The sequence below is a fragment of the Daucus carota genome, chromosome 1, assembly GCF_001625215.2.
Source record: "Daucus carota subsp. sativus chromosome 1, DH1 v3.0, whole genome shotgun sequence".
NCBI classification, from domain to species: domain Eukaryota; kingdom Viridiplantae; phylum Streptophyta; class Magnoliopsida; order Apiales; family Apiaceae; genus Daucus; species Daucus carota.
The window spans coordinates 42793924-42805297 of record NC_030381.2 but is presented as its reverse complement, the minus strand read 5'-3'; the positions used below and the strand labels follow the sequence as shown (position 1 = coordinate 42805297).

The 11374-nt window shown below is 32.2% G+C and overlaps 1 protein-coding gene across 2 annotated transcripts; it reads left to right on the top strand.

The window, feature by feature from the left end:
- Positions 1–357: 357 nt before the first annotated feature.
- On the top strand, positions 358–5558 carry LOC108210190 (uncharacterized). Of its 2 annotated transcripts, none has more exons than XM_017381479.2 (8): positions 358–676; positions 956–1009; positions 1098–1258; positions 1818–1894; positions 2797–2946; positions 3343–3628; positions 4508–4741; positions 4869–5558. In XM_017381479.2, the coding sequence occupies exons 3-8, from the start codon at positions 1112–1114 to the stop codon at positions 5205–5207; spliced, it is 1233 nt and encodes a 410-aa protein (XP_017236968.1). In that variant the 5' UTR covers positions 358–676; positions 956–1009; positions 1098–1111; the 3' UTR covers positions 5208–5558. The 2 variants fall into 2 exon arrangements, with proteins under 2 accessions (XP_017236968.1, XP_017236976.1); XM_017381487.2 differs by having other exon boundaries at positions 922–1009.
- Positions 5559–11374: the final 5816 nt, after the last annotated feature.

Sequence of the window (11374 nt, the reverse complement as noted above, 5' to 3'; positions counted from 1 at the left end):
TCAATTAATTGTTGTAGATGTCGTATGGATTTTTATTATTAGATTAACACTTTTGTTTTTCAAAAAATGAACAACTTTTTTATATGCTTCTTTATTTATAATGTCTCCCCATTTTACGTAATATCAACTTTATTAAAATATAAGCATGTTAATTGCCAGAAAAATAAAATAGATTAATGGATGAAATTAAAAAAAGGTACTTAAATTTATTAATTGTATTTGTCAAAGTTTATAAATATATTTTACTAGAAACAAATCGGATATATATTTATTCCATCAAAATAATTCGAATAGGGTATATTTATCAACCCAATTCGTGGGGAAAAGATCAACCGATTTAGATACAAGTATTACATTCAGTTTTTCTGTAGCCTGCCAAACATATTGATTTTGAAAAACAATAAAAACTCGAGAATAAAAAGAAACGGGTACCCAAATTTTAGTGGGAAATCAAGATGTATGAGCTCTGCAAATTTGATTGAAAAATATATTTTCCCGTCTCTGCTGGAAAGATTTCAGTTTCGTTTGAAAACAATCTCAATTGTTTTACTGCATTCGACACAAAACCCCCATTGTTGTCTCAATTTCATTGGGCTTTGCAGAATCATCAGATCTTTTTCTCCAAACAATCCTCTAAATTGGGGTTTTGATTCTGTTCCTGGGATTCAAATTGCAGGTAATTTTAGTTATTATTCAACTTGTTTCAGACTTTTTCATTTCTTGCATTTCCTTTTTGTATTTAATCTAATTTGAAGGCAATTTTAATGAACTTGCAAAGTGGGGTTGTTGTGTATTGCCAAAGATTGAATCTTTTTGTGTTTTTCTTGTTTTTACGGACCAAGAAGTTGAATACAAACTTACCAACCTGAAAATTTTGAAGTTTAGGGTTCCTGATATATGATTGTAGCGATTTTATTGCAGGTGCATAAGATGATATGTTGCATTTTGGTTGCAGGTGCAATTTGTGTCAAATGCATTGAGAAGCCTAACAATTTGCCTTTCCTTTGAGGTTTGTGTACCTTATATCGGTTGTTGGTGTTCTTGTTTCGAATGTGTTGTAAAGCCTCATGATTCGTGATTCTGTTTCCGTTTTACAGCAAATTTGTTAGGAATGGGGCATATACTGTATATTCTTGTTGCATTTCCCTGCATGGTTGGGGCTATTGCTTTAGCGATTTACCATATATACATGCACTTGTTGAACTACACCGAGCCTACTTATCAGAGATACATTGTCCGCATCATCTTCATGGTTCCTGTAAGTATTTTTAGCTTTCTATAATTTTTGCTGAATTCTTAGTTTTATCTTTTTTCTTTTCATCTTTTTACATTGATCATATAATCTTCTAGTTCTGTCACTTGCTTCTTTATTCAGTCAGGACTGTAGTTATCCAACAAATTTAGAATTTGTTGTGTACATCCATTCTTCATTAGTTCCTCTGTATTTTCTTTATTTGTTCTCCATTAACAGATGCATATTATTCCTTTCAAAATTAGAATTAGTCTAAGTTCCTCCCTTTCGTGAGGTAAAACCGGTATTTATGACTTTGATTTACTGCTTATATATTTTGAATTCGTGGATGAGGAACAGACATTTTCTTTTAACTAACACTGAATTTGGAGATAGATAATATCTTGCACATGTGTCATACGATGCCAAGTTTGTATATGCATCACATAAACTTCATGCTTAAAAATCCCTTATAATGTTAGATGTGAATGTCTACCTAATAGTTTTTACTTCCGGTATCTGCTCAATCTTTCTTGCTGTTATGTGCCATTCTGTCAATTCTTACGAAGCTTTACCTTTTTGGCAGGTTTATGCATTGATGTCTTTCCTGTCCCTAGTTGTAACTGAGAGCGCCACTATCTATTTTAATTCCATTCGTGAAATGTAAGTGTTTCCATATTTATAAGATGAAGTGCTGATCATACTTCCCTATAATTATAAGTTTTAAACTACCATCTAAATCGTACAAGTTTCTGTTAACATTATTGTCTGAATTAAATATAAAATAGTAGAACTCTTAAGCTTTTCACTCTTCATGCGGCATCGACTTGCATTTTTAATATAAATTGCTTTCTCAATATATGAACTGAAGCTGTGTGGTTAATGGCCAAGGAAATGAATATATGGCATTATTGTATCGAGGACTTCTTATCAAGGAATCTAGGAGGTAAGTTGCAGGCAAAAAAATGACTTAATTACGTTTGAACACTTAGGTGATGCCGTTATCATCCAAGTCGGATGGCCTACTTATATAGGACTCGATATGAAATATCTGCACATCCTTGGATTTCAAATAAAATACAGAAAAGATGACTAATGGAATCAATATACGTCTATCTGTACATTACTGTTTATTTGAAGAGGATGCCATATTAATATAAGGTGTAGAAATATATGAATTGTTTACAGCACAAAGAAAAAAGATGTATAAGAAACTAAACTAATTCTTTCTTTGTACCAGTAGCTATATTTACATATAAAAGTTAATCTCCAGTGCATGAATTTCGTTAAATCTTTTTTTAGTTGTGATAATTGATGGTAGACATTTTTAAAGCACATTTGGAAATTAACTTTTGTAATCTGGTTGTCAAATTTTGGTACAGTCTTGTAAGTTGTAAAAATAGGTTGTATATATACAAGAGGAAATGTCTTCCTTAAAGATTGTATCAGTGTAGTATCTGTTTCCCAGTATACTTGCACTTAGTTAAAGCTACTTGCTTAAGTGTTTTCAACTGAAGCTATAATTACAAGAGTTATCTCTGAATTGTTTCTGTTATCGATTTCAGATATGAAGCCTGGGTCATTTATAATTTCCTTTCCTTGTGCCTGGATTGGGTAGGTGGTCCAGGAGCTGTTGTTTTAAGTCTAACTGGTCGTGTTCTGAAGCCAAATTGGTGTTTAATGACCTGCTGCTTTCTTCCGATTCCACTTGATGGGTAGGTTATTACGGTGTTGATTTCTCTTGGATGAATGGGGTACCTGGTGTACGATGAGCCTCTAAGTATAGATATTTTGTAGTTCTGCATAGATAAATTTTGGTATACTTTTGAGATATAGATAGCTGTTTTAGATGATGAAATTATGCTGATCTAAAATTAGTCTCGGTTAACTTCTCTCCTCCTATATGTAATACGGGCTATCCTAATGGTTGACTTATTATGTGCGATGGTTAATTTCTGCTAATTTTGGTGTTACTTTTGGTCATGGCTTTGTTCTGTTGATGTGAACTAATATTTGTAGAAACTTTGTGTTGATTATATTTTAAAGCCAAATTTGACCTTTATTTATTATATTTGACGAGTCATCTTGCTAAAACGCATAATGCTATGCAGGCGTTTTATACGAAGGTGCAAACAAGGGTGTTTGCAGTTTGTCTTTCTCAAGCCTATCCTAGTTGTCGTTACAATCATACTCTATGAGAAAGGAAAATACCATGATGGGAATTTCAGTGCAAAACAATCTTACCTTTATCTCACCATTATCTATACATGTTCCTACTCTGCAGCGTTGTATGCTCTGTACCTGTTTTACGTTGCATGCAGGGATCTGCTCCAGCCATTTAATCCTGTACCGAAGTTCATCATCATTAAATCTGTCGTCTTCTTGACTTATTGGCAGGTAAAGAGTTTGATCATTACAATATGACAGTTCCGCTAATTTGCTTTTGCCGTGTTTTCTATTTAATACTGTAATATTCTTCTAAATTTTTTTATTATCTGCTGTAGTTGATCTAGGTTTTGGTTGTGCCAAAGATTCCTTTTCTTTGTTTTCCTTTGCCCAATAGCTGTGGAAAATTTCATTAAAGTCAAACTGTCAACTCAAATTCTATAACTGGAAGAACAACTCGGTCACTGTTAATTTATCTTAACCCAATCATTTGTTCATGCATTCCTCTATCTATCCTTCCTCGATCTAAAATCAGATCTGTCTTATCTGAATCTATATCTGTCAAGTGTATACAATTCAATATATTAAAAATTTGTCAGGTGCATATATTTGATCTCCTCTAAATATGCTAATTCATCTATCCACTTAGGGAGATTCATTTGACTTCAATCCAAGGACCAAGAATACTAATTTTTTGGTTGCTAATGTAAAATTTGACTACTCACCCTCCAACAGAGGCAACATGATAGAAGCTGCTCTCTTTATAACCCTCCATTTACTTTCAAACAAATTAGTTGAAGTATAGTACTGCAGGAAAAGAACGAATGGTAGCCAAATTATCTAGAGAGGATTTATTGAATTTGCAGGCAGAAATAATAACGAAGAATTACTGGGGTTTTTGTAAGAGACACCATTTGTCAAAAATTTCTACTTGCAAGAGAGAATAGCGATAATTCAAGAAACAATATAGATCTTGTTAATGCAAGATATTATACGCGGATTGGAAAATAAATATCTGAGTACCTTCCATTCTTTTTGGAAATATGGGTGAGAATAGGATTGTTTGAAATATTTTGTATTGTCTAATTTATTCTTTTCATTTGTTGGTAGGGTGTTATAGTTTTTTTGGCAGCAAGGACCGGTTACATAAAAGATACAGAGGAAGCTGCTGAATTTCAGAATTTTATACTCTGTGTTGAGATGCTTCTGGCAGCTATGGGTCATTATTTTGCATTTCCATACAAGGAGTATGCTGGGGCAAATATTGGCAGTTCTCGTAATTTTAAAGAAAGCTTAGCACATGCTCTCATGATAAATGACTTATACCATGACACTGTCCATCAGGTAAGCTGATGCACCTTCAACTCGCCTTATTTCCTGCTTAGTCGCTTGAAGAATACATAGTATATGTCATTATCATCTTGCATAACTCTATTTGTTACTATAATTTCTTAAAAATCTTCTTTTGCAGTTTGCACCTACTTACCATGACTATGTACTCTACAACCACCATGATGGTGATGTGGGATCAACAAGGTACCGCACGCGGACCTTTGTCCCAACTGGACAAGAGATGGATATGGTAAGAAAGAGAAACATTGATTCACAGCAAACTAGTGGTGGTTCTGGCCCAAACAGTCCCCTTCACCAGAGTGCTACACGTGATACTTCAAAATCAGAGGCAATGAACAGCTCCTTGCTCATGGAAAGTAGTTCTATCTCCATGCCTTATGAAGTGTCACTGATTGACCTAGACATCCCCAGTTACTCTGCAAAGGTACCTCCATCTAATTACACTGGAACAAGGTGACAAGAACATGAACCAATTCACTGATTTAACTATACATCTTGAATGTTATATCCTGTGCGAAAGAAAAGGCCTGCAATATCCACTGCAAAAAGAATTGAACAGTTGTCCTCGGGGTACTTATAGTTTTCTGAGTTTCTTAGTTCTAGCTCTTTTGGATAAAACGGTTAGTTTGATATCGATTAGCCTGATATTGTCATTAGCTTGTACATTTAGGGTACTAGTTTTTCCTAACATTGGTCAGCAGTTGCAAAAGAGAGAGATTGATTAACAATTACTGGCATGGGTTTTTTCACCCTTACATAAATCAGCTCACTTTTAAATGCCCATGCATGGGGCTTTTTTCTGCGCTTAGCTCATTTTAAATCTCTATCTTCCATTTTCTAATCCAACGGTTGTAAGATCATTTGTTAATTATTCCCTACTCTGCATGAATGATATTTTTATATAAATAAAAAGCGGGCATGATATGCTGCAGGGACACTATAACCATTACATCATATCCATTTCTTATTCGCCTTCTTATATATGTTGTGTTTGGGTGGGTGGTGAATGATTCCGTCCGGTCTTTGCAAAAAGATCATTAATTGGATGTTGGAACCAGTAATTATTAAGCAATTGTGCGGGAACTAAAAAGTCCAATATAAACAAATATTTGCTGATGATGAATCTCTATTAATATTGGTCAAAGACTGCATAGTTGGCCAGTGGGTTCATCTGAAGTTTACTTCTGAGTTTTCTTGTAAGAATTGTCATTAATGAATGTAAAAACTTGTGTTAGAAGGTTGCTAAGATGAAGTTAATGTAAGAGATTAGTTATATTACTACTTAAATCAGTGATAATGATCCGAAGTTGATAGGACTAATTAACCCAAAACTCTTGATCCTAGTTGAGTACACTTGTTCTTTAAGTTTCCTACCTGTCTTGTGGTGGCTACTGCTGCTGTTGCTTCACAGAGAAGTGTGATGCTTGCTTCTTGTTTTCATAACCAATCTCCATATATTCTCGTTGACTTCAGCAACTTTAAGAGGAGATGTTCATAAAGAATGTGAATACACTTTCAATTTTCAGAAGCCAATAGTCACCAATTATTTATTTAGTTTATTTGCGACAGAAATCAATTTCAAATTATAACTAGAGTTAAATCCAATAAAGGAATATTCTTGGCTATGAAAACTTAAATTATTTATCAAAATTAAACAGAAATAACTGTATTCAAAAAAGATTATATACTTCACGATATTATACACTTCTTAAAACGCATTCTAGTGAGTAGAAAACTAAATAATTTATGATTAATGCTCTTTTAACCCACAATGTACGTGGATGTTTATCGATGTGGACTTAGTCGATTCATTCACTCAAGTATCTGGTATGTTCCGATTAACCCTCATACAGCGATGAAATTAAAAAACGGTACATAACGGAAGGTAAACTAGACAATTATTATCGAAGATAAAATTTTTCATTCATTTTAATCTGTAATGAATATATTAGATATTTTTATTAAATCCTACAGAATATTAGATGTGTATTTTAACTTTTGTAACCTTCGATATTTAATATCATTTTAACCCGCACGAGTGTGAAATATTATCATAGTGCATTCGATATATTCTATTTTTGGTATGAGGATTATCGAAGATAAAATTTTTCATTCATTTTAATCTGTAATGAATATATTAGATGTTTTTATTAAATCCTACAGAATATTAGATGTGTATTTTAACTTTTGTAACCTTCGATATTTAATATCATTTTAACCCGCACGAGTGTGAAATATTATCATAGTGCATTCGATATATTCTATTTTTGGTATGAGGATTAGTCAGAATGCATTGAATATTTGAGGGTTGAAATTGTTGAGTTAAAACATTGTGATCATATCGACACATATTCTTCAGCACGGAGGATTAAAATGACATCAAGCCATATTTTATTGAGTGTAAAGTTTATAGTACAATGTAATCTTGTTTATCAATGTTCTTTTTGAAAGTAACTCCATGGTCATAAGTCGAGATATTAAATTCCGTAATAACGTGGGGTGGGTTAGTTCCTCCCTCCCAAAAACGAAAATAAAACATGAAGCAAGGAGGCAGATGAAAAACAAACAGAGACGGGGAGGAGGAGGAGTAAAAGGAAATTGACGTGGATAGATTTGTCCACATCATTATATATATCTGCAGTCAATAGAGAAATACTAGAGAGACGTGTATTTGTCGTGTTAAAGCAACCAAATAACCAAAAAGTAGAGATCACATAGTATAAAGACATATACAAAGTTATCACAATTACTTACTCCCTCCGTCCCAAAAAACGTTTCCCGTTTGTAATGTCGGCACTGTTCATAACATGAGACAAATTACTAATTTACGTCTAATCTATAAGATAAAATATAGTCATGAGTGATCTTGTTGGATTCATATTTATGTGTACTTTAATACGATGAAGGTTTTATATTTAATACAAATATAAAATTAAAGATATTAATGATCAAAACTGTGTATTGGCAAACGTGATAAGTACAAATGGGAAAAGTATTTAGGGACGGAGGGAGTACCACGTATGACCATTTGTGACCGCCCACTTGTAAAAAATATTGCTTTATCAAAGATTTATATATGGGTTCTCTAATTACTAAATCTATACATTAATTGAACTATGAATAATAAAGTGATAACATTACTACTAAACAACTCCCTTCTAATGAAGAATAAATAAATTGATTATGCTACTACATAAAATATTTAATAAAAACATCATATCAGAAATCCATAACAGTTTAACTCGATTTCTCATTTAATCTCTAATTACTCTGTAGTCAAACAATCCCAAAAATTCATCAAGAAAAAATATTTGTATCATAAAAATGAAATATTTGTATATTATCATAAAAATGAAATATTTATATATTTTAATAGTTTCTTATCCAAGGTGCATATCGTAGCGACGGCTGAATAAAGTCTCTCTCAAGCAATCGAAATCAACCGAAGCAGGCTACGACTTTAACTTGCTCTAATGCATGACTACTCACCATATAATATTATTTTCACCTACATAACATAATGCATGTACACATGTGTGTATATAACACCTCCTGATTCCATTCAACTCAATTCTACTCCTCACCTCTCAAGTCTCAACTCTTTCTATCTTATTCCCACAGATAAACAAATGGTTGTGAACCAAATGAGCTATGTCCCAATATTCAGAAGCGAAATGAGCTACACAGATATGGAGAAGAGGCAGCTGTTTCTGAGAAGCTACCATTTCTCCAGGAAGAAGAGTCTGTCTGATAAGATCAAGGTTTCGTTCTTTCGGGTCAAGAAAGTGATCAGAATCAGACTCAGATCTGCCAAGAAGATCAGGAAAATTGTGTGGTTCAAGCTCAAACATAGCTTCTTGTTTTTCACTTCTGGTAACAAAAGGTTTCTTCCTCTCAGGTACAGAAAGAACAGTTACAATTGCTTGTGTTAGGAGCTTATAATTAATTCGATGTTTTTTCTTTTTTTATTTTCGGTACAAGAAAATCTGCCTGTTTTGGCAGGCAGCCATTTGTGACGGATAGATTAGATTTAAATACATTTGTGGTTGAATTAAGTGAGTTATAAGGACATCTAATTAGATTATTCAGAGAGTTAAGGACATTTCTATACACAGAAGGCTAAATTAAAGTGTTTTTACTATGTTATCCAATGTAAATTTATGTATATAGTTGCAAAGATTCCTCTTTGATGGTTAGGAGACTTGTTTGTGTTTTGACTGTAATTGATGTTTGGTAGCTTAAATGAAGAATGTAAAAGTAAAATTTTAGTGTTGTGTATGTTTGGGCAAAACGACTTCAAGCTTTTTCCGATAAAAAACCGATTTCTATTTTTCTTCACCTGTTTGTGTAAAAAGTCAGAAACATTTATAAGAAGTTGAGAATACCAACTTTTGTTTCATGATTTCTACTTTTTCTCAAACAATTTAATCGTAATTCTTATTTTACTTCTCATTTATAATCCACTTCTTTATTATAAGTAAGTTTAAACTTACCCAAACGACCTCATAATACACCACCCCATAATACTGTAGTACTTTAATCGGGGAGAAAGATAAATTTGGACTCAAATATTTATTTTACAATATCTTTTACTCTGTGGGGTGATTATGATTTAATGAAAAAATTAATTATGTTTTGTTCTTTAAACATAATTAAAAGTGTTTATTAATTTTTTCGAGTTGGTGAGATTTATTCCCGGATTCTTCCCCAGATTAGCATTCCACGACTCCGGCCTCCATAAGATCGTACTGTTCGTATTTGACTGTATAGGTCTGCATCACATATGTTGAATATATTTGTGAAATTTTATGCACATTTTACTTGGGAAAGCTGTTGTAAAGATGATAAAGGAGACACCAAACCTTCTTTTTCTCCTAGAAACACACAGCTGGGATCTTGATGAATTGGTGCATATTTGAATATTAGAGAGTTTGCGGAACAGCTGCTTCTTTGTTTAGAAAATTCGAGGTGTTTCTCGGATAAAGTAAATTTGACTTTAAAATTTACACACACAAACCAAGTGTGGACTTTAAAACTTGAAAACGTACTTTGCCAGCATTTGCTAAAAATAGTCCTCGTTATCGCAGTAATCTTCCATCTCCATGTTCATCTCTTTTTCTTTACCTCCTCTAGTTTATAATTAGTTTGATGTCTAAAACTGAGGTTACATGGAATAGTATATGTTTGCCTCGTTTCTATATAATTAAAATGAGGATTTATTTTAAGATAATTATACATTTTTATAATATTATATTGATTATGTTATATATAGAGAAGAAAATGACAGTTGAATGCGCACGAGAAAGCAAGGAAAGTTATTTAGAAATCTCAATATTTTTTTCTGGCAAAAAAAAAAAATCTCAATATTTTTTTTCCTAAAACCTCCGTTATGCTTGAGCTGCCTCTGCTCAGGTAAAATAAGTGTTACTTACTTACATTCCCAAAAAAAAAAGTGTTACTTACTTAAATTAAAAAAATGAAATATAAATGAGAAGCAAGTTAAAACTTACAAGTGATTAAAGTGTTTGGAAAATAAGTAGAAGTCGTGAAACAAAAGTTAGTAATTTTAATTTATTATAAATGCTTCTTGATTTTTTACACAAATAATATAGATAAGTGCTTCTAACTTATAAATGCAGGTTTAAAAATCCAGCCAAACACCCACATAGTCATATGATATTGTCCGACTAAATAAAAATTTGGTAAACGAGTTGGAGAAGATCCATTAACACATCGGGCTCTGTTCGCATAACCATGCATTTGTTTCACAAAGTAAAATCAAAGATATAAATGAGGGAAAATGACTGAATATTGAAAAAAAAATTACAGTAATACATTTTCATCAAAAATTCAAATTATGCCAAAAGAAAATCGTTAATCTATAAAGCCAACATAGGTATAATTTGTAATCGTCCAAAATTTTTGTTTGGTCATTTTCCTTATAACTACAAGTCTACAATAAGTAGAGTTCTATTCCCCTTACATCATTAAACAGTTTCATAATGTTCAAATTACAAACACTTTGTCATGTACTACAAGACTTTACCATTCCTTTTTTAAATATAATTTATAATTAGTTAAAATTTCAAGAGTGAATATAATCAACCAATTAATATAATTTAATAAAATTTTAATTCATTAATACTAAAACACTAATAAAATAATATTAAAATTTAAATTATAAATAATAATATACAATTATATATAGTCGCCCGTGCTTTGCACGGGTTTAATGCTAGTATAAATAAATATGTCAAATACCCGATCCTCAATTCTAACCACATTAGCAGGGGGACGTTAGAGGGAATAAACTCAGAGCAGCCTACCAAAAGAGAAGAAGCTGTTGGAAACGTTTTGATTGAAAATGAGATTTGGTGGTATATATTTACGAGTACAATATTTGCATGTTTGACCACAATACTTCTGAATTCTGATCGTGGAGAGACTTTTGTACATAGTCATCGACTTTCCCTTGCATGTGAATGTAAATTGATTTCACCTACAAAACACAAAATTCAAATGAATCCCATGTGTGTGCCTTTAATATAAGTTGTACTCGCTTGATTTATTTTTATTAAAAATGTGTTTTCTTTTGGATTAATTTTTACTGTGTAACAATAAGTT